Source organism: Pseudopodoces humilis, chromosome 2, assembly GCF_049639895.1.
Source record: "Pseudopodoces humilis isolate 2021_Gansu_Grassland_sample_001 chromosome 2, ASM4963989v1, whole genome shotgun sequence".
NCBI lineage: Eukaryota > Metazoa > Chordata > Aves > Passeriformes > Paridae > Pseudopodoces > Pseudopodoces humilis.
Genome location: NC_142201.1, coordinates 110,959,760 through 110,984,540, shown reverse-complemented (window position 1 = coordinate 110,984,540; position 24,781 = coordinate 110,959,760). Strand labels below are relative to the sequence as shown.

General features: G+C 35.9%; 1 protein-coding gene across 3 annotated transcripts in view; it reads left to right on the top strand.

The window, feature by feature from the left end:
* The window catches only part of LOC102113376 (ephrin type-A receptor 6), a 385,909-nt gene that overhangs the window by 21,618 nt on the left and 339,510 nt on the right, over positions 1-24,781 (top strand). For all 3 annotated transcript variants that reach the window (XM_088052284.1, XM_014253507.2, XM_088052285.1), the window contains exon 2: positions 5,390-5,454. In XM_088052284.1, coding sequence (XP_087908410.1) covers positions 5,390-5,454 — 65 coding nt within the window. The remainder of the gene's footprint in view (positions 1-5,389; positions 5,455-24,781) is intronic.

Sequence of the window (24,781 nt, the reverse complement as noted above, 5' to 3'; positions counted from 1 at the left end):
TAAAAGCCTCCTGCAGTGGAGATTCCCCAGCTTCCCAATTAGTCACAGCTCTCCCTCTTCTTTACAACTGTAGGGTAGCAAGGATTTTCTTAGAGTCTGACATAAAACTCTTGGAAATGTTGAGGAGAGTGGAAGGATTACTCTCTCTATTTTGCTGGCTCTAATCCCGCTTATCTCAGGCAAACAGCATTGTCAATATTTTGTTTACTCTCAGATTTGCTGTGACTCCTGTACACTTCCCTGGCAGAATTGCTATCTAGACAGGTGCTCCTCATACTTTATTACTGCATCTCATTAATCTTGCCTAAACCAGATAGCTGTTGCATGCAAAATAATGAAAATTATGTAAAAGGATTCAATTGATACGTGTATAATGAATATAATGAATGCCAGTTTATTTAGTTTATGGAAAACAGGCCTGGTCATAAATCCAAGCATTTAAATAATTTTTCCCAGCTGATCATACGTTAATTGCCAAGGTAACTTGGATATTGCATATCCCCTTCTTCTTTCTGTCTTCCTTGGGCAGGCAAGCCACAGCAGTAATATGTTGAGGTTTTTTATGTTATAACAGAATATGACAGAGTGACAGAATTTTCTGACAGTAAAAAGCTTAATTTTTTTTTTTAAACTAATGGCTTTTAAAAACCCCTGAAGTATAAGAAACCTTAAAGTAGTTTTAGTGACTGTTAAATCACAGAATTTGAGATACACACTCTTCTGTATTCTAACATTTTTCATTCTGAAAATAAATAAAAACTCAATACGTGACAAAAGGAGTAGCAAGTAAGGAAAGAGCGTGTGCAGACGGGGAGGAGCTTTTCTCACTTAGTAAAGGTCAGCCCTTGCAAATGAAACTTGTTTTAGTATAAACAAATGGATCTTTTTACACTCAACAGCAAAAACATAACCCAAACTGAAAAAAATAATGATGAAAAGGAGTGAGTCTGTATAGGGTGGTGATCTAGATAGAGTAATAACAGCCTGTGAGTACAGTGCTGCAGCAAAAAACCAGGTTATTGTGACCCTGGATACATAAACAGGATATAAAAATAGCCAGGACTCTTAATACATGTTGTTAAAACGAGTGATTTCAGAATACTCCATGTGATCCTCTCTTAAAAATGAAAAAAACAACCCATAAAACCTGAAAGAAAGTACAGACACTTCAGAAGAGAGCAGCAACTCTCTTGAGGGCTGGAAGTGAGAGACTTCAAAAGCTCTGTGTTTGCCTTATAAATACAAACTTTGCAGTCAGTAATAAAGTTCTCAGGGACAAAAAAAGGTGCCAGGTTTGCACATTTCTAGGGGTCATCTGTAATGCCTCCCTACCTTGCTGGAAGATACTGAAACTTTCAGGGGGTTTTTGGGTGTCCTTTACACAGTACAGATGAGATGTTCCCGAGTTCTTAGTGTTGTCGTCAGATCTGTGTATTTGCTCTGCTTTCCTTGCAAATCTTGGGCTTATCCACTCTAGAGGTAACGGTGAAATGTCTAAAATGAGTGGATCAAACTGGGTGATCCGACATTAGACTGTGATTCCACGAAGTTGTCCAAAATCCTGTATGTATTGTGTTAATTCACACATACCCTGTCTGGAAAAAGAAGAAAAGAAACTGGTGAAATTAATGTTTGGAAGACTTTTTTCCTTGGTTGTCCAGAGACGATTGCAGAGTTCATCTTCAGAAGAGTATTTTGGACTGAAAATGAAAATTCCACCCTGTCAGTCTTTGGAGCTGTCCTCGTCGTAATTTTAGGTAAAACAGTTTCCTTGGGGCCAGGTAAAACCTCTGAAAAGATTAATTTCAGTTGTAAAGTCTGATAATAGCAGTGTAAGATAATGTCCAGAATAAAGGAAACTGCAGCTCAATACGCCATAATGAGTAATAATAATAACACAGTATCTATTAAAGTATGTGCTGGAAAACAAAGCTAAACACTTCTAAGAATGAAGTGTGCAGGTATTTAAACAACAGGCTTACAGATGTATGTTTAAGTCTGTATATTATTGCTGGGCAAGTGTTAGTATCCCCAGTTCAGTTATTTAAGAAAGGACATTCAAGTGCTAAATCTGAGTTCTTTTATCCAGAGTTTTTTAAAAGGATCTTTGAGTTCATTTTGAGTTGTGATGCGACTTTGTAATGGCAGACCTAAACTCCTGTTCACTGTGCAAGTTTTAGAGCCATCACCTCAGAAAAGTGCCTGCTAAAAGTGGAGGTTGGATGTCACTAATGTCAATAACATTGCTGAGTTTCAACCAGCTTTTCCCATAAAATACTCACTGCAGTAGTTCCAGACATACTTCGGTTTATGCTGGCAGCTAATGGCTTGTCCATAATGGACACTTTACATTTTTCTTAAGAAGGATGGAGCTTTTTATGGCATACAAAGGTGCATAAATAAGTAAATGTAGGGACAAGGGTCAATAAATACGACTTTGTGATCCCATTAGCTTTTCAGAGAATTTTCTCATTATAAGCATCATAGGAGTAGTGCCCACCATCTTTTTTTAGAATTCTCTGCATGTGAATTTCCAGTTCTTTTGCAGGCAGAGGGGAAGCCTCCACTCCTGTGTGTAATTCAGATGTTTACATGCTGGCATTCCTTTTAGCCTGGAGCTCTTTGACAGAGGGAATTTTCTGCCATAAGAGCTGCTGGAAGTGCCTTGGCAGTGCAGATTTGTTTGCCATCAGGTTTGTGCTGCTGGGGGTAGGCTGCTGCTTGATCACCTCGTTTAAAGCTAGCTTGGGTGTCTCTGTCCCTCCCTGAAGTCTAGCATGGAGATAACTCCAAACCTCTGAAGTGTGCGAGGATTTTATTGCTTTATCCATGTCCTCATTTGTATAGCAGGCCCTGCTGAATCCACAGCTTCACTGGAGATTGCGTTTCTTTGGCATAAACATCAGATTTACTTGATCTTTCAGTATTTGCATGTTTTTGATGGGTGGTTATTTTATGTCATGTAATACAAATGGTGTTGGAAAGACAATCTTTCCACTTTTATTATTTTCATTTCTGATCCTGCAGGTGATACCATTCTAGTCATGGTTAGTAGTTGTTTGGTGGTTTGAATTCTCCAGTTGGAGAATTCTCCAGTTAGTTTGAATTTTCCAGTTCTTACAGATTTGGTAGCTAGAGGCAAGAATATGTGAGCATTCAAGAGTTTGGTATGTCAAATGTATCAAAAACTGTATTTTAACGAAACTCGATTACTCATTGGGGATCATTTGGTAAATGTATATGAGGAATATTATTAGATCATGGCTCAATTAAGTCTAAACTTAATATACTTTCAGTGATGAATTTACTCTAGTTTTTAATTTTTTAAATGTATAGCTTTGAGCCTTCAAGTAGTACTTGATTAATTCAGGCAAGGAATTAATTAATTCAGGCTCCACTGAAGAAATGAATTCATTCATTTCATTTAGTTTTCCTTTCTGTATTTTGGGTCTTGTTCCACTGGATGATATTTATTAAATTGCAGTCTAGGTACCACAGACATTGTAAAACTGAAATGACTCCTCAAACCCTAATGCTGCTCATAGGAAAATTTATTTCTACCTGCAGATCCATAGGAATAGCACTTGACAAAGAGTGAGATATAAATTGAAATTTAGCTGGAAACAAAGTACATAACAAATAGTCCATGTTTTCTGGGTGGAGAGAGGAGGGGGAAAGAGATGGGAAAGAGAAAACAAACACTTAAGATTAAGTGAAACATTCTCAGAAACCTGCTGAGCAGTTGGTTCTCTCTATGAAAAAGAAATACGTAAACCCAGTTTGTTTGGGTTTATTTTGAGGTAATAGTAGATTATAACTTAAAAGTTTTACACAGGAAACTGCTGTGTCAAATGTCGAGTGAGAAGATGCTTTTTTTTACTCTTCCACCAGTGCATGGTAGTCTGACACAAATAGAAAATACTATGACAGCTGTAAATCACAGCTTTTTAAGCAAGTGGAAAACAGCAGGTGTCAATGAGGATGGTGATCTGTTTTTTTAAAAAAGTAAAATGGGGATTGTAAAAAATGGTTAATTCACTCATATTACTCACAAAGCTTTATACAGTGAAGTGGTGAAGAAGTGGAGAACAGACTACTCCCTTTGTTGAATATATTTAAAAAATATCATTATTTCTTCACGTAAACCATTAAGCTTTTATGTTGTTTATATTGAGCTTTTTACTTGCCTCTAAGTCTGTTGACGAGACAGCAGATCTCAGTTTCAGGTTAAAAGTCACCATCCATTCAGACATGGAGGAGCTCTAAGTGTCACTGGTACAAAAGGGAAGGGAAGATGCTGGGTCAGGTTCCCTCTAATGAGCTGCCAAGTTCAGTGTCCATGCCAAGGTGCCTTTTCCATAAGGCAGAAAAACATGAGCTGGTTCTGCTGCTGCTGTAGTGCTCTATAGAATCGCATTATAGATAGCTGTACATTGATTATTTGGACAAACAAGATGTGGAAGATAGCACATGGCAATATAAACCCAACAATTGTATGAATACTGGGGTCATGTTTCAAATTAATTGCTTAATTATTTTTTTCCATCATCTAACAATTCAAAGAACTGGAATTAGTGGGCTGTAAGGAGGAACTCGGCAGTCAAAACACACCAACTCAATAATTAAAATAAAGTGCCCTGTATAATACTTAATTTTGTGTTTAAATCCTAATACATTTATTCATGTATACATCTAATACATAGATTTCTGAAGTTAGAGGGTCAGATGAAGCAATTCCATTAGAGGGCAGTAGTACCTGTGGGTAAAATGTCTCATGTGCTATATAGAATTTGTTTAGCACCAGTGAATGGAAACGAAAAAGGAAGTTAATGTAATTTAACATAAAAATAATGCAGACACATTTTGTAATATACAATAATGGACATCCTATCATATCTCAAAAAATCCAACATGAATATGACAGAAGTGATGCAAAATATATGCAGCAGATATTAACACTGTGATACCCCATGCAAGAGAGAAACTGAAGTTGACTTTCTGTGTTCTCGGTTTGTAAATTCTATAACTTTATTTCTGGGAAGTTTATGGGTTTCATAAAATAAAACAACTTACTTTTGAAACTGTGTATTTTATTAGTTTTAATGCTGCAGACTTTCCAGATTTGCGAGCAAGGGATTGTAGGAATGTGCATGTTTGATCAGGCATCTTTTAATGGTTAAATATCAGTAGTGTACTGTGATTTGGCAGTGATTTCTGCAAAAGATTTAGGGGTTTTAATGAGTTTTGAGGCATTTTTAGTTAAGGAATGTAAGCCATGAAAGCCCAAATGAACGTGGGGAGCATGGCAACTTCAGTCCTTCCTGTTTTAATACTTTGCTATGTCTAATCCAAGCAATACCACAAACACCATTTCTTTTTCCATTTTCAGTTGTGTTACTTGATACTACAACTGCCCTCGGAGAACTAGGATGGAAAACATTTCCCTTAAATGGGGTAAGTCTCTCACCATTTTGGTTTTTTTTGGTCTGGATTTTGGCATTCTGACACTCTGGAAGTGAATGACTGTTGTACTTGGGTGGATATTCCTGCAATATAGACTTGTCTGAAAGATTTTAGTTGTTCTTGGGACTGGAGCTGCCTGTGTTGTGAGTAGGAATTACAGATTACATATGCATTATTATGTTCTTCTCTTGCTTTTCTGAGTACTGAGTATCTATCTTACTTTAAATCCAATTCTAACTGTTACACATCATAAAGTTTCAAAATAAAAAAATCCTATGCTGGAGGAATGTGTTACAACTACTTTTAAAAAAATTATTATTATTGTTATTGTTATTATTATTATTATTATTATTATTTTGTGAAATAAAAGGAAAAATAATTTTCTGTTCTGCAAATTGGAACAAAAATTTTATGGAGTAAGTGAGAACCAGTATGGACTTTAGCATCTGATAATATGGTACAAGAGTACCTAAATCAAAAAACAAAAGCATTAATAGTGTCTGTTAACCTTGGGAACAGTGAGCATGGGGTAGAGCAACTTTTTTACCCTCTAAAATTCAACCATCAGTGCTTTGCCAGTGGCTACACTTTCAGAACCTGTTTTTTTTCTTTCCATCCAGCTAATGCATGTCACAGAGTATTAGGGGCACTTGGAATTTCACTTTTAAAGTAAGATGCACTGTTCTTGAGCATTTAACATGTTTTGCATTAACTTGTAGTTCTGATGTCAGTGTACATACTGCATACCAATTATTTTTATACTGCCTTGCATTATCTCTTGATTCTTGTGTATGAGGCATATAATTACTTGCTTCTCTGAAATGAGCTCAGAAAATACTGTTTTTCTGAGAGAAACATCTTGTTCCATTTTCAGTCAGTTTATCTGCCATGTTCTGTTCCAGAAGGAAGTAGAAACTGTTTACCCTCAGCACCTTAATAATCCATTTTTATAAAATGCCTTCTGTGTCTTTGCCTTCGGGGATTTCAAGCAATATGACATTTCTTAATCTCAGCCTGTTTTCAACTTTATGGATTACTCTTTGTGTTCCTGGGCATAATTTTCATCTCTCACAGATACTTCTGTGTTTTACATTTTGTATGCAGTCTCACGCAATCTGAGTTACAATTCTGAAAGTTTTATTTCCTTTAAAAATCCCAGACAAAGCAAATACTGTCATACACCACGATGAAAAATGAATCAAGGAATTTTTGCTCTAGCAGAAAGTTAGGACTGTCATTTAACACGATGAGAAAATCCAGTGAGGAATGTTTTGCTTGAGCACTGGGATGAGCTGCATTGAAGTGCACAGTACATTTGGAAAGCACACAAAGTATAATTGCAGTTATTGTGTGAATTCTTAAAGGCTTTAAGTACTCCAAAATAGCCACAGTATGCAAACACAAAAACATGTGCACTCCAAGTTAATTTAAAACACAGCTATTATAACATGAATTTTTTGGTTCATCATACATACCCTAAACAATAGTTTTGCAGCCTCTTGAGGGTTTTGGGTGTCTTAGGACCTCTTCTGTCTTTTAAGAACTGGCAGCACTTACTAGAATACATAAAGGAGTTTACATTTCAGTAAGACCCTGGGATTCAGTTACTAAAATATTTCACAAAAATGTACAAAGTGGTTTGAAAAAAAAAATGGAGCTAGAGTAAATATGGGGGAGAAAAGCGGTTTGAAGCATAAAATCATAGAATCATTTATACTGGAAAAGACCTTTCAGATCACTGAGTCCAGCTGTTAACCCAACACCACTGTGTTCACCACATCCCCAAATGCCACATTCACACACTTCTTGAACACTTCCAGGGATGGTGACTCATGTTCACAGTGCTGTCTAATCTGAGTTACTCTTGTGTCCCAGTATAATCCGGAATATGGCACGATCATTGGTGTGATTATAGTGATAAAAATCTGTTTTGTCCCATGGTGGGCACAGTATGATTTTCTTGTTTTCGTGAAGGAGAGTGACAGATTTTGAATTGTTGGTGTTTTTGGCAAGAAATTTTGTTCAGATACTATTGAAATCTAATGTGTAACTTTAATCAAACCTTTATTTTTTTTAAGTGTTTTTGTGGTGTTTATGTGTGTAAGAAAAATGTCATTGACGTATGATTACTGCTGTGCTGAATATTTTTGATATTAGGAGGATGGGATGATGGGTTTTCTTGAGCCTGTGACATTAGCAGAAGTCATTAATTTACTGGCATACTCAGTCACAATAAATGTTTTCATTAAATTAAAGAGCAACTGAAATAATAATGCTTTTGATTTGGGTAATACTGAGTATCTTCAGAGATTTTAAACTAACAGGCCAGGGTGAAGTGGGGTGAAAAAATCAGGAGGTCCTTTTGGAACTTGCAGAACCTTAACCTTTGCCTGCCAGATTTTGTATTTATAGTAGATTAATGACATAACATTTGTAAGCTTTCAGCAGTTTTGGTCATCATTGAGCTGCAAAGAGAACTGTGTTATCTATGTCTTGGGAATATAATATGTGATTTTTAAATTAAATATTCTTCCCAGTTATTTGTGCATCTTTCCTGAAGCATGAGAATGCAATAGATTTTTCTTACAAATGTGTTTTATTTGCGTGTCAGATTTTTTTCCTTGTATTTTCAATAGGTAATGAATTTAGTGCTTAGACTTAAAAAAATCCAGCATAAAACATTAATATGTCTGAGGTCAATAGCATCAACTTTTGTTGATTGAGTTCCAGTTTAGCTTCTTAGTGATGATGGGCTGTCTAAAATTTCTACCTTAATAATGGACACATCTGATACTTCCTCTGTTCTTGGGGCTATAGTTCGAAATGAGCGATTGATTTATGAAAAAGCATGCACTATGAAAGGAGATCTTTACTCACCAAACTGTCACTTCACTCCATAACCTTGAAAATACAGAACAGAGCTTTGGGGTTTTTTTTTGATTGGTACAAAAAATGGGAAGACACAAGTTCATGTGTTTCAGAAGAAGATGTGAACAGGAGCTAGTGGGTAGTCTCAAGTGCATGTGAAGCAAAAGCGAGCATTTTAACCAAAGTCAGTTTGCTGACCTTGGGGACACAGTTAGGAACTAGGAAAGAAATTAAAAAACCTGAAAGTCCAGCTGAAATGCAGTGGTCCACAACATTCCTTTACACATTAGCAGTACTACTAATAAAATAACATACCTTATTCAACTGCAGCTGGTGGGATTTTTTCCTTCTGTCTTCAGCATAACTTCAAAAAGAAATACTATTTATTTCCCATTGCATTAATCATTGCAACAAAATTCTGTGGTCAAAGTTTGCTCAGAAGCTCTGGTTTGGGGACTGCTACCATAAGGATCTGCTCAGTCCTGATAAATTTCTGCCATAGAATCATAAAATGGTTTGGGTTGGAGTGAAGCTCAAAGATTGTCCAGTTTCAGGATGCCACAGAACCACATTGTTCAAACCTCAAACCATCCAGTCTGTCCTTGAGCACTTCCAAGGATGGGCAGCCACAGCTTTTGTGGGCAACCTGTGCCAGGGCCTCACCACCCTCACAGGAAAGAGTTTTCTTCCTAATATCCGATCTAAACCCTCTCTCTTTCAGTTTAGAGCCCTTAGCCCTCATCATAACACTCCATGCCCTTGTGAAAAGTCTCTTTCCAGTTCTCTTGTGGCCCACTTTAGGCACTGGAAGGTGCTGTAAAGTCCCCCCACAGCCTTCTCCAGGCTGAACAAGCCAAATTTGTGTACAGCCACTCCAAAAATCAGTTTAAAAGGAGGGCAAGGTGACTCACAGCACAAAGCTGAGACATCTACGTGTGGAAGAGACTTCTAAAAGCTACCTTGACTTGTCATAGTTGACACAATGTATGGTCTCAGCAGTAAAGAACCTACTGGAAGTCCTCTAAATTATTTGACAGCTGTGTGAATGATGAAAGTACTTTAGTTTCCACAATTATTTGAACAGTTTCCTTGTCAATTGGTAATTTTACTATTGATTTATCCAGGGAAATAATTTTGGTTTGAGTATCTTCATTCTAAAGGGGATTTTTTTTCTTAATAACTGTCACTAATATACAGTATTACTCTTTTTCTTGTGTTATGAATTTTTTGAGACTGATCTTGTCAAAGTACTGTTTTTTTCCCTACAAGACAGTTTATACTACCCTCTCTGTAAAAATAATTGTTTCACAGTAAATGCATTAATCAACAATTTATTTTTAGCTGCTTCTTAGCTAATTAGGAGATATTTCTGTAGTTTATGGTAACAAGAGTTTTGAATGGCTTGGTACTGTTTGTCACAGATGGCACTGAGGTTTTCCTTGAGAAGAAACATTTCTTTCAATGCAGCTTCATCCATCTTCACCATCATCTTTTAACTTATATATCAGAAAGCGATTGGGGGAATACATCCTGGAACATTCTTCTACAATACTTAACATTTTTAACTATTCATTTTCTTAAGTAGACTGTCTTTGAACTGTATTTATAAACAGAAGGAAGTTTATGTACTTAGTACTTATTTCCTAAATAAAACAGTGGTGTGTTCTCAGCACCGTTTTGGTCACCAGGATGAACATAGCACCAAAGGACAGATGGAAAGAAATTAAGTCTGTCCCAGACAGACACAGTAAACATAATTAAAATTCAAGTTGTGTGGAAGTTACCAGGATAAAACAGCAATACCATAGAAAGACTTCTACCTGAAAGCATTTCACTTTTCTTCCAAACAAATCATAGAATCATTTGGGTTGGAAATTATTTGGATCACTGAGTCTGACTGCAAAGTCACACTGCCAAGTCCACCCCTAGGCCATGTCTGTAAGTGACACCTTGACTTGTCTCTGTACTTCTCCAGGGTTGAGGACTCAACTGTGTCCCTGGACAGCCTGTTCTAATGCTTGGTAACCTTTTCCATGAAAAAGAAATCCTAATATCCAATCTAAACCTCCTTCTCTGGTGCAGCTTTAGGCTATTTCCTCTCATTCTGACACTTGTTCCCTGGGAGAGGAGACTGGCTGGCTACCTCCTCCTTTCAGGTGGTTGCAGAGAGTGATAAGGTCCTTCCTGAGCCTTCTCTTCTCCAGGCTGAATCTCCCCAGCTCCCTCAGTGACTTCTCATAACACTCAGACCCTTCCCCACCTCCATTCCCTTCTCTGGGCACGTTCCAGCCCCTCAATGTCCTTCTTGTCCTGAAGGGCCCAAAACTGGACACAGGATTCAAATCAGTGCCGAGTACAGGGGGACAGTCCCTGCCGTGCTCCTGCTGGCCACGCTATCCCTGCTCCAGCCCAGGAGGACATTGGCCTCCTTGGCCACCTGGGCACACTCTGAACAATCTGTGGAACAGAGAGCTGCACCTGTATGGGGAGATGCTGCAGAAGTAGCAAGAAGCAAAGTTTTAACTAAGAGCTGGGGATGTTTTTTGAGGGGAAAAAAAATAAACATCTGAAATTCTTAAATTCTTCCCCCTATTACAGCAGTTCAGCTGTGGAAAAGATAGGCAGTTACATCTGTGAAAGCTCACCAGCAGAATTTCAGAGGTGTTACAGAGGCTGTGGTTTTAACAAGATCTTTAATAGAAGGTAGGGATTTAGCTGTCAGAACATTTAACAGGGATGAAGGGAAGGGAAGGAAGCTAATCAGATTTTCACACAATATGGGGAATTCACAGAGAAAAAATATTGGCAGTCACGTATTTGAGCTGTAATTTGGGCATAATCAGATACCATCCTTTGCAATGCCATATTTAGAATCCTTTTTGACAGTCAACTCATTATTTGAGGAAAAAGGTTAAATCAAGGGGTAAGTTTTTTGAGATTAATTTCCATCTGCAGAGATTAAAAAATTAGGTATATCCATGATCCAGTTAAATGTCTAGGAAAGCCTTCTTAAAGGAGTTGCAGCTGTTCATATGAGATGCTTGTGACAGTCCAATTTCCATGTTTCTTTTAGAAGCATCTCTTAGACCATAAAGGCTTTTCTTTAAAACTGAATGTCCCAGAAATTGTCACTGTCCAGGTAGATTGGTGCACATCTAAATTTTAGGTTTTGCCTGTATTTCCTGGTAAAATGGCAAAAATCTTAATTTTCTTGGAAAGCTGTGGGGCCACAGAATTAGCTGTGGCTGTGCTGGGAATTTGAGAGTCTGCTGGATGGATGAAGGGTTATGGTAGCATGGTCCAGCCAAAATAGGTAAATTCACAAAATTTTGCTAGTCACTGTAATGAGATAGTATTTGTCATCCTCAGTTTTTCTTTTGTACATACACTTGCACAGTGTCCTGGTTATATTTTTGTGGATCATCTAATTGCAGATTCCACAGGGGCTTGACTGAATACCATGGTCATGTTCTTATTTACATACTGCAAACACATTTTGGGCCCACTGGTGCTTGCCACTGTGCAGTCACGGATCTAAACCATTCCTAACTTAAATAATGAAGTCATAAAAACAAAACAAAAACCCCACAAAAAGCCCCAACCTCCCAGAAAAAAACCTACCAAAGGAAAAAAAAAAACCAACAAAAACACAAGCAAACAAAAACTAAATACAAAACTACAAATCACTTATTGGGAAGCAGCTATAATGGAGGAGAATTATGAACAAATTTGTATGCTCCAGTAGAGAATAGCCATATACTTACAGCTCATATATAATCTGTAATAGTACAGCATTAGAAGCAGTCTCTGAACTGCTCAACCAAATGCAATTCATTGTATTTTAGTGTATGGTGTGGTAAATCTGAACTTGATGATAGTAATGTTGCATATATTTTTTGCATTAATTTGCCATTCCTGTTTAATTTAAATAGTCTTGTGTACATACACACTTCTAGTAAAGGCAAAATTTATTGTATATAGTGATTATTTTTCAATATATATTATATAGCAAAAGAAGGCAAGTATTTTCAGGATTTCTGTTTTCTGTTAAGTTTCTCATTTTAGGTGTGAGAACCATTCTAACCAGTGGAGCACAGTAAACATTTAAGTTTTTTGGTTGTGCAGCTCCACAGAATGAATGCTAATTCTGTATTATTTTTTTAAAAAAAATAGACTGGTTGGAAATTTAAAGAAATAAGTGTAGCATGCATGGGTTGCACATTGATGCATGCAGTGCACAGAAGATAGTTTTCAAGTCTGTGTAGGCTGCACATTCATCTCTTGCATTCACACATTTACAATGTTTTGCCTTACCCAAAAGTGCAGTAAAAAAAAAAGAAAGTATATTTTAGCGAAAATTAAAAAAACTAACACATTCTTACTTCTTTTTTTTTCTTTTTTCTTTTTTTCTTTTTTTTTTTTTTTTGGTAGAGAAATAATTGTGTTTTGAGAAGGAAAACACAGTGGGTTGAAGGAGGAAGAATGGATGATTTAAGTTCTGTTGGATGTCTTTCAAGCAGTGCTGGATTCTAGAATTTAATGATTTCTGTCATGCAAATATTCTGAAATTCAAAAAACTCATATATATATATTCCAAATTAAATATAATATTTTCAGTTATAATTCAGCCTTCACTGTGCAGACACTTGGAGAAAGAAAGAATCACAAACTGAGTGTTGCCCTCAGTAAAAAAATCAAGGAAAAGCCAGAACAAAATAAAGTGGAAGAAAAGCAATATTTATGGAAATTCCAGGTGCATACTGAACACTTCTTTATCTGAACCCCATTGTATTTTCAGAGACTTCAGAACTGCTGCACTGAACTCTTGGGAAATACCCTTTGAAATTCCTGTGTGTTTAGGAAATGATCTCATAAATGCTAAAGTAGGTGATAAATATCTAGGTATTTTGAAAAGAAATCTCTCTGAATTGTTCCAAAGCCACAAAAATTATTTTTTTTTCTAAGAGGAAAGGTAAAATTGGCAGCAGCAGAAAATGCTTCACTGTCTCATGACCAGTTGCTGCTTTTTACTCAGATGCTGTGTTCAGTAATTTAGGGAAACTCTTAACAAAACTGCTGCTTTCTTTTTATCATTTTTAGTGCCCGGAATAATTTATATTCTAAAAGTTGATCTTCTATGTATAATGAAGAACAAAAGAATTAATATATTCTTAAGGATTTGCAGTAGCCTGACCTTATATTGGAAGCCTTTACTTAGACTTAACAGAAAAGAAAGTTAAAAAAAAAAACCTAAACCATGCCAACTTTACTTTTGAATCTTTTACAGATGTCTAAATACATGGAATGAATTTTTAAACTTACAGAGAAGTAACCAGATTATCAAGCTTTAAGCATTCTTTAAGCCTCTTTTACATACTTAAGCATACAGAGTCCCTTCTGCAAATTGCAGTAAATAATTTGTGTTCTGATGGGGCTTTAAATGATAGGATTGTAGGATGTTTGTGGGTACCAGGAGTTTTAACCATTGCCAGGATGAAAATACAGTATCCAAATAGTTTTTCTGCTCCACTGGAATTCTCACTAAGTGACAAAAAATACTCCAGCTGGACTGAAAGTGTGGTTGTTGAAGAAATTATCCTCTGCTTTGCCTTCTTTGCCAGTAGATGTTCAAACCTCTGGTACAACATTTGAGCTTGAAAACCCTTCTCTGAAGAGCAGTTAATGAAATGAAGTGAGCAGCGGTTGCTAGTCCAGAATACAGAGAATAAACTTCAGATATAAGAAGATACACTACACTTTTTACATGATTTAATATCCTGCAAAGGGATCCAGGTGGGTACAGAGGCCTTTACCACATGGATTATGTATTTATGTAAGCAATCCTAGCAGAATTTGACACTCTTCACACCAGTTTACTTCAAAAAGTGGAAAATAGATAGTTTCTATATATGTCTATTGGCTGCTAATAAGGAAACATAATTATTTTTAATAATCATACTTTCATGGAGAATAAAATAGAAAGGAACTCAGTATAAAATCCATGTATTTATGAATAATAATTTATAACTGTATTTTAGATTTAAGAGGATAATCCTCTGCTATTGTATTTAACCAAAAGAATCCTATCCTAGGAGTTTAAAACATAATACATGACTTGCAGAAATAAAGTGAAAGATCACAAGTGCTGTTTAGATGTAAAACAGCATTTGAAGAGCAGATGTGTTCCACCTGACCTTTTGTTTTGTCTTTTAAGAAGTCCAATAAATGTTTCTTTTAGACTTCCTAGTAGTGTTAAAAGCTGGGCATATTGTAGAGGAAGGGGAAAAAAAAGGTAAAAGTTTAAGTTAGCAGACACAACAGCTGAATAATGTGTTGATATGCTCAATTTGGCCTTGTTCAGTGATTTCTCTCCATGTCTGTTACTACTTATCATCAGCCTTCCATGCTATAAGGAATACTCACAATTTCTTAATTTTCTTAAGGAAGAACTCCAACTTTTTGTGTCCCTCTCAGCTGATGGATACATGGATACTCTTGCATTATGGCTATGACTAATAGGTCATGAAGTGGTGAGCAGTAAAATTTTTATGCCATAAAAATTGGATAGAAATGTTGTACTATAGGTGCTACTGCATCCTTCTGTTGGTTCTTAGCATATCAGAAGAATGCTACTAATAATTTTGTATCAAAATTTTTATAGGCTTGATAAAGTTCATTATTAACAGTAGCATAACTAAGGAGATTGCTTTAGTTCCCTTTTCATGTAGGCTACTAAAGGGATTGACTTTAGCTCCCTGATTCTTGCCGTGATGATTAAGGGGATTTGTTTAAACACCCCATTTCATGTGGTATAGCTACTGTAAAAGGATTAGTTTTGGATTCCACTTCCACGTGGGAAAGGCTAAGGGGATTAGCTTTAGCTTTTCATTCCATGACAAAATAACTAAGGGCAATTGCTTTCACTGCCCATGTGGTTGCATCAAGATTTATCTTGCTTTTGCTGTTCTTGTTTCAGTTTATTTCCCTCTGCTCTTAGTGCCCAAAATCATTTGACTTCAGGCTTTCTGCCCTCCTGATAGAAGGCCCACTGCCCATACTGAGCTTTGCATCTGTTAAGGAAAACTAGAGACATAATGAAATCCCATGTGTTTTGTTGTTTTCCTCATGGAAGCTCAAATGTTAGAATTCCTCTGGATAAAATCAAGTGTAGGAGTTGCCATAGCTGGTAACAGTGCTAGTCCATGTAATGCAGTATTTGATTTATGGCAAAGAACAAGGCTGTGAGCTTCACCAGCTCTTTATGCTGCCCATTGGAGCAAAACTCTGGAGATTTCTGACAAAATCCAACAGGGCCACCACCTGAACCACAGGTGGTGCAGCCCATTCAGTGCAGCACCAATTCCACACCAACAGGCACTCTGTAATGGCAGAATTTGTTATCTGAGGAGAAAAAACCCTAGACATGAGTGCTGGCAGAAGCTGCACTTTTACTTCTGCACAGCCTTGCTCCTATGAATACACCAGTCCCAGGAGAAAAAGCTCTCTGAGGCCTTTGTACCAAAGTGCATTGTGCAGCCATCACAAATTAATATTTTCAAACCACTTAAAAGCAAATAAGATGTCTATGAGTAAATTCAAAGCAGGCACTTCATGCACAGCTAATGAAATTATGTCTGAGCTATTAAATAAACCAGGATCTGTGCCCTGGCTTTGAAGATGGGTGTCTCCACAAAGCTGTTTGAAATACTTGTTCTTACCTGAGTCTCTGACTGGAGCATGAGCAGATTTTAGTCTATAAATCCAGAAACTAATGAGGTTCCTTTGGCAATCTATTTTTATGTCTTTTTTTTTTTTTTTAATTGTTATTTACTTGTGTGATGGGAGTGCTTGAAACTTTACCTTACAAAAACACTTAAACCTGTTGCTCACTAAAGGTATAGGAATTTCTTTTGAAGTGAAACTTAAAATTAAAGTAATTGAATTTTACAAAAAAATGTAATGTTTAAATTTTGTTAGGAACTGGCCTTATGTATCCATCCTGTGTCAGAGTACTCATAGATGTAAGCGATTAGGAAAAAAAGCAGATGTCCAGCCCTGGCACTGCACTGGCACAGACATAGCCTTAGGAGCAGGATTCTGAAGAGAATCTTTCCAAAAGCACGAGCTGTTTTTCCAGGATTTCAGTTCTCCACAATGGAATATAGCAGGACTATTTCAGCAGCTGTAGTTACGAGCTGTCAGCCCAAAAGCTGGTTATTTCTACTTTGTGCAGGCATTTGAGTTTTATATATACAGTCATGACTGTATGTGAGCATGAGATGTGCACATAGATCCACACTCCTCTAGGACTGTATGTGCTTAGGTCTGGCCCACTTGAGTTGCACAATTACCTATTCTGAGCTTACAGCACATTCTGGAATTTACTTTACTCTTTGTGCTGCTCAGTAAAACCCAGTGTTTGAATTTGTCCCTTCAGTGCCCTACCTCAGCTTTGAATTTCTGATGCTCTTTTGCTGTGGCATTTTTCCCTTTGCTTCTAAAAATAAAACATATCAAAAATAATTGGAAAAGAAAGCTGAGCTTCTGTGAAACTTTACACATTTCTTGAAGAGGAAGAAAAAAAGAAAAATGCAATGGAGAAGTTCTTCCAGAAGCACTCACCTGCAGAATACTGTATATCTTTAGTCATTTGTGAAATAGATAATAGTATGTTAAGACAAGCATGCAACAAACCACCTCAGTAAAAAATCTAATGTATTTCAGGTAGCCATGAGAAATTTGGCTTTATCTCAAGTCTTGCTGATTTACACACAGTATACAATCAGTGCTTGATGTAGATGAAACAATCAATTTTTTTTTCCCACTTGGGTCAGTGCAGGAAATTTCTGAGGGAAAATGTTTTGTTCTTCGTGATTTTTTTTTTTGTTTTATGTACTGAAAACTGTTTATGAGGTTGAAGGATTTTCTGCTTTGACTGCTGCAGAAGAGCCAAGATGACAGGGTAAGAGTTACTGTGGTGGCTTTGATCTGAGTATTCCCTCCTCATGGAAATCATCATGAATCTACAACCTGGTTGCCTGAGCTAGAGATCATTTATAATCTGTGATTATTAAATTTTATATCTCTAGACTCCCTTGGAGTACTGTCACTTCCTGCATGTATTTTAAAGTTATGAACATACAATAAAATAAAGGGATATCAACTTAATCCCAAGCAATGAGATGAATTTTGTGAATCTTTATAGAGTGTTGAGGCAGGTTTTTCACTGCTATCATATTTATGCCTTTTTGGGTATTGTATATAGCAGGGCTTTTTAAAATTCTCATCACGTGTTTTATGTCCACAGAGTTAAGGTTAGACAGAAAAATGACAGAATTTCTTCTGTGAAGACAAATTTAGGCACAGGAACACTTACTAAAGGTAATGAATTGCAGTTTTGGTTGACAAAATGACAAAAATTGAATAACATCAATTAACAGTTACTTAAATACATGGCAAAGATCAACTGCATTATGTTACACAAAGAATAGAGGCCTAGAAAGCTTATTTGGCTTGATTGCAGTCCCAGAAAAATGTTGTCTTCAACTGTTCCACTGAAAAAAAAAAGGGTTGTTTTTTTTTTCTTTTCAATATCCCTATTTGTATTTTCTCTTCACAAAGTAAAGCAACTATTAGTGATGTGTTGGGAGAAAGTAAAAAAAACCCTTACTTTGATTGCCTTAGTTCACTTGCCACAAACTAATGGAAAGTTTCACAACAGAAATTTAAACTGAGAATGGACATTTTTTTGAAAGCAGTACAAGAATGATTTAACATTTATATGAAATTTAGTCCAAAATCTCTGAGCACTTTAATAGTCAGTGAACATTTCAATGAAATTTTGTAATTGTGTTCAACTTTTAACCTACATCCTGCTGATACATAAGTTGTATAGAGGTTCAAAATGTTTAAATATATATGCTGACTAAACAGGATTTTATAATTTGGGTTCTTGTAAAATTATGGAAAAATACATTAAGATTTTATGTTAAAAATCAAGTAGGGGATGCTTTTGGAAAGCTTCTGAATTTTAGCTAAAACAAATAGTTACATCTGAAATGACTTCTAATTCCTTTTTTGGAGTTACAATTTTAAATACAGCTTGTTGCAGTTGCTATGTAGAACTAAAATATTTTTGAAGAAAAGTACAATAAGTGTTAAACCACATGTTAAGAAGCAAAATCCTTTGTTGAAATCGCTGTTTTCTGTGATTTTAGTGAAGAGGAAATGGATTAGCTTCTAACTTGTGCTTTAAGAATAAGGTCAAGGATATCAAAGACACCACAAATTTTTCTAGATATTAGTGAAAATTATTTCTGTGCAATTCTGAGGGTATTTTGTACAGTTTTCAATTACTTTGGGTAGATTTTTTTTGGCTTTTCTTTTGCTGAAAAAGAACAGTGTGTTTTGATTTCTTGAATGTCACTTCATTACAAAAGTTGAATATTTAATTCTCATTTTTTATCTTCCTCCATTTGCACTGATATATCAAAGCTGTTTAAATTTTAAGAATGATATTAGGCATATAACATGGAAAGAGTGTTGAACAGTGCTATAAAAACTCTGCATCAATTACATCCCACCTGGATTCCTTGGAAGGGGCATTCAACCATTTTTAGGTCCTGTGTGGGTCATACCAAAAGGGAAACACAGCCCTGTAAAGCTCATAATTCTGTGTGATACTTTCATTACCCTTGGGAATGTGGCATTAGAAGAAAACTTTCATTCAGAATCTTAGTTTGTCTAATTTAATGCCACAACCAGTGCTGACTGACACAATATTCTACCCATCAGATAAGGTTTTAAGTTGGAAGATTATACACAATACTGTCAGTGCAGGTTTTCATGCTTAATTTATTTTCCTCTATTAGACTCTGTACTGTTGTGGGTTTGATCTCCATATGGGCCATTCACTTGAGAGCTGTACTAGCTGATCCTTGTGGCTCTCTTCCAACTCAGAACATTGTGATCTGATCTAATATTTGAGGCACAAATTTTCATAATTCCAGGATTTTTAAAAATCCTTTTAAAGAGTAAAGTGCATTTTGAGACCTTAAATTAAAGGCAAATGTAAAGTTCTTACCATTCATGGACTCCCCAGGTCTTTTTTCACTTATTAAAGAAAGCAGGGGACTAAATTTTACCACTTTTTTTACTTACTGCACTTTCTGTCAGGGAGGGAAGCACACTATAACAGGGAGCTATTCATATTAAAAAAAAAAAATTAAAAATCTGTATCTTTAGTTTCAGGCCTGTCTCTTCTAGTGCACTTAATTTTTACACTCTGCATCCATGGATCACACTCTCCATTCACCCTGAATGGGGGCTTCACAAAGAACATTTTGTCAGAAATCTGTGGCATTTTACAACAGGAGCTCATATGTTGCTTTGAGTGCCGCAGAAAGGGCAGACTCAAATTTGAGAATTATGAAGGATGTCTTGTTGTCCCTTGTAGAAATACTATGCATTTTTCTTTACTCCAAGCACTGAGTAAGGAAGATTAGGAGTAAGGAAATCAGTCTTCAATCAATGGGACAGTATATTTCATATATCTGGTATCATACCTTGTTAAAGGGCTGTTAGATTTTGTCTGACTAGGAGAAAAAATAACACTACACAAAACTACTAAAGGAATTTTGCTGTGTGAATACTGGAATTAGGCAAGAATAAAGGTGTGATGGACACATGCCACATTTCTCCTCTGGTTTTCTTTGTAGCCTGATAATGAAATTCATTTTCAAGAGGAAAATTCACTGTTTTAGGTAACCATGATTATTTACAGATTAATTATAATACTATATTAAATGCAGAGAGTATTTTTTTAATTAGCTGGGGACTTGTTAATAGCAGTAATGGTATCTAATATAAATATCTGAAGATAATTCTCCATGACCATGCAGTCTTGAGCTGTGCTGCCTTTTAGGAATAACTTATTATTTCCAAATTGTTGGGAGTCTGGCTATTTCGTACGTGCTGTCTCACAAGTTTTCTGGCTGCGTTTCCCCCTTCCTTTGGTTCCTTTCTCTTCCCTTCCAGTCTGTCAGTGGGCTTGCAGCACTTTCATCTCTGCTGGCTGCAGTGCTGAGATTCCCCTCAGTGTTCAATCTGCTCTGCATTCACTTTGCCACATTCTGGGCTGCTTTTGTAATCATGTCCAGAAACAGAAACCGACAGTTGGTCAGCTGGAAAATGGGACAACCAAGAAATTGTGGTGACATCAGTGTAAAGGACTTTAAACAAAACAGAACAAACAAAACAACCCCCAAAAACAAAAAAAACCAACCCAAACAAATGAACAAACAAACAAAAAAAAAAGCCAAAAAAAGCCCATACCATACCTAGCATAATTTAATAACAAAGTGCTTCATTTATTACATAAGTATTAGGATTGAGTTTTCTGAGTCAATAGTAAAATTTTGCCTTTTTAGAAAATACTGATACCTTGTAATTAAATATGTAGCCTGCATCTTTAAACTTTGACCAGCATCTCTAAAATACCTTCAGCTACAGCCAGCCTTTGAAGTGAAATGAAATTTGAAATTCATCAAACACTGAGTGAAGATTTGCTCCAGTCTCCCAAATCACCAAAATTAGGCTGACTGGGAGGGTTTTGTATTGCCCATGTATGCATATATTATAGATAGATAGATAGATAGATAGATAGATAGATAGATAGATAGATAGATACGGATATAGATTAGATATAGATATAAAAAAATAAATGTATAATAATACTATATCAATTGAAAGTGATTTTTGACTTGGGGAGTTTTATGATGTTCATGTTCATAACATTGAAACCGTAAACATGTACAATACATAAAATATCTTAAACACATTGCACACCCTTAAAAAAACCCTAATTCAAAAGAATACCAAGCTGACCAGACCCCTGAAACATAACTTTTGGCCTTCCTGTATGCAAGTACATATTGAAAACAAATGTGCTCTTTTCCAAATGGCAACAATTTAGAAAGAGAGATGTTTGTCTTTTAGCACAGTGATGCTGTATGATAGCATCTAATTTTAAATCTGAAGTGCTTTTTTACTGCAAGTGTGCATTTGTGTTAAGAAGATGTCAGTAAATGGATGCTAAAATGTTCCCTAGGAAATTTCTGGGGGAAAAAAAAGTTGTGTTTAGATTGTTAGTTGGCAAGACTTTTTGCATGAAAGCTATAAAGGAAATTATGGTAACTACTTAACCACTTCAAGGAACAGGACTTAGCGCATCCCTTTTTAGACCAGGTAATATTGCATGTGTGTCATGAAGGAATCATTGGGAATCATGTTCAAGAACTGAGATTAAAGAACCAGAGATGTTGACAACTAGGCTGGCACTGCTCTATTTAAATGATGAAATCTGCACTGAAATAGCAATACAGGGATTTTGAAGGTGTCATCATTTGAAGAGAAAAAGAAAACTAAGAAAAAACAGTCACAATGTAAAAGATTCTTGTCAACAGATAATAAAATGATTTGTTTAAAGTTATGAATGACAAGGTAATCTTGTCTTGGTACATATTGCTGTTACTTTTTGGTGTTATGTATGACTTTATTACCAAACAGAGTAGTATATCAGGATTCTGGTTTTTATTCATGCTAATGGGTGAAGCAGATACAAGACATCAGGCCAAATGTTTATCAGGTGTCCAGAGTGCTTCAGAAGAATCATGTGTATAATATAAATAAATTGTCAGAAAAACAACTCAAGATAATCAGTGTAAGTAATACAAAAGAGCATTAAAGTGACACAGGACAATTGGTGAACTTGATGCGATAAAGATTAAACAGTCAAAGTCAAAATATTTCAGCTTACAGTGGAATACATTGGTCTGAGAAATACACAGTGATGTTTTGCTACAATATTAATTCCAACAAAGCTTAGTAGCTGAGTATATTTTCAATATAAATTTGACAGACCAGTTGCTTTTTGGGAGACAGTTTGTACCAAAAAATCGATAAAGAATGATGGTAAAGCTTTAGTGTAGTATTGCTTCAGATAGATGAGGTTTTAAAATGCACGAGACAAATCTTTCAGATCAGTAAAATGGATCATATGGCAGGTAAATCCAATTGATTATGGCACAGTGGCATTATCTACAATTTTGGAAGTTTGGCCCATTGATAAACCTAAGAGATTATGTAATAATTAGAACAAATTTTAAAATTGCAAGTTTTTATGTCCTTCTAACACAAAAAAATTTACCAATATTCCCATGCTGAGTGATGAGATAAAGAAAGGCTACTAATTTTGCAAGAGATAGGCTGAGAGGGCTGCAGGTACCTTGCAGGGCAGGATCTTGACAAACTGCCTTTTACTGTCATGAAACATTCTTTATTTTAGACAGTTGAGACATAAAAAGTTGAATCAATGGATGGAATTGAGAATGATAAAACTTGACATTTAATCTGTTCATTGACAGCACAGAAAGGAAAGAGAAGAGAATTATGGTGATTTTGAAAGCAATCTGCATCTGTTGGATGAAAAACCTTCTAAATACCTAATTTATGAAAGTTTCCCAATTCTGTGGAGTGGTGGGATTGTGGTCAGTTAACTGTGTAGAGGAGGTAGGTCAAAGAGTCTGGAAAGAAATAGTCTGCTTTTACGTAGAAGATACTGTTTGGGTGGAGAGTTTGCCTATGTGAACAATGAAAACTGGTCAAATGTAAAAAAAATATGTTCACCAATATACTTTCAACTAGAGACTCTTTGTAGGTGTGGGATCTTTCCAAGATTGTGGTAACATTTATTATTTTTTATTATATTGGCATTTAAGTTTTCGAGAAATTTTAGATATTTTAGTCTGATTTTAGATGTTTGTGATTTTACTGGTGTTAATTGATTGTGTTTTGTATTGCTATTGCAAAATACACTGGTTGAGAAATTGCTTAATCATAGTGGATTTTGTGGGCATTTTGTAGGGCAAGTACAAAAAAGTCGTGTGATGGGTGTCTTTTCTCTTTATACCCATGATTATGCCACAAGTCAAAAGCTGTTCTACCATACTTTCATTTCACATCCTTCTGTTCTCCATATTCGACAAGAGTCTTGCATATTACTGCCTGCATCAGAATTCCAAAAGATGAAAAGATCATCCCATTCCGTATCAGTCAGTTGCTGAATCTTCTCAAGAAACCAAAATCGAAGGATTATTTTAATCTATGAAACGCTGTGCTCTCTGTAATGACTCATGTTTACTCATACAATTTGCTCCTCACCACTGCTGTTCTCCTGAGAAAGTCATTAGAAGCCATGAAATTACTGGGAGCATTTATTAAACCAGTCACACTCCACTGGAAACACCAGTATGGAACTGGAGGGTATGGGGCCTTTTCCCAGTTATTCTGCTGGTCTGCAAAAAAGGGAACCAACAAATGAAACATCACCTGAGACTCTTAATATGAAAAAAAAAATCCCAACCATACAAACCAGAGATTAAAAAAGATGACAGCAAGCACAGCAAAATATTCCCTGGTGCACTAGAAATAGGGTATTGAGAAAAAAAACAGGGAATTCTTTTTGGATGAATGCTGATGAGCTGGGTGCTCTAGAAGAACAACACTGTCTTCTGTTTCTTGATTATATCCTCATCCAAGGAAACTCTCTTTGTTTTTTGAGAAGTGACTTCATCAAAGAAGTAGTTAACTGCTTGTATTACCTATTATGCTTTCTACCAGGAAAATGAATTTTGATCAGTTTGCCTTGTAGGGAAAGAAAGCTGACATCAGGAAATGTTCATCCAGATAAATATTAACCTTTTAAAGTTTTATGGTCTAGGAATGAAAATAATACATCTAATTAAAATGACTCTTTTAGAGACATGGATACTGGCACTTCATTTTACCAAAATACCGTGGGACACTTGGAAATGCTGAGGTTTTTTCAATTAAAGGAAAAAGTTACATGCAAAATATGACATTTATATTGCCATTATTAACATACAAATAAGATACTAGATTGCTCAATTTCAGTTAATCTGAAGATTCTTCATCTTTGGAGGGTGTTGAGACCTGACTGGACAAAGCCTGGAGCAGTGTAGTTTGAATTCACTGTTAAGCCTGGTTTGAGCTAGAGATGTGACCAGATGACTTTGCAAAGTCTCTTCCAGCTTGGATGATTGTATAATTAATACATCAAGAAGAAACATTTCTGCCTACATCAACTAATTTTAATTTGTTGAAGGACATTTCTTGTCAGTTCTTCTCTATTCTTTTGCCTCCAAACTTAAACAACAGAAAAAAAAAAAAGTAGGTGAAAGCACAGCATTCTTTATCAACCTTTGTGTTACCACTGTTTTTAAATTTATATGATGCCATGACATGTAGTGCTTAAAGGTGCACAGATTACGAATACACACAGTGATTGAAACATATTTTGACCCAGTGACCCAACAGCATCTGGGAACAAATAGTTTATTTTAACAAATGACAAGTTGCTTGTTTTTCCTTT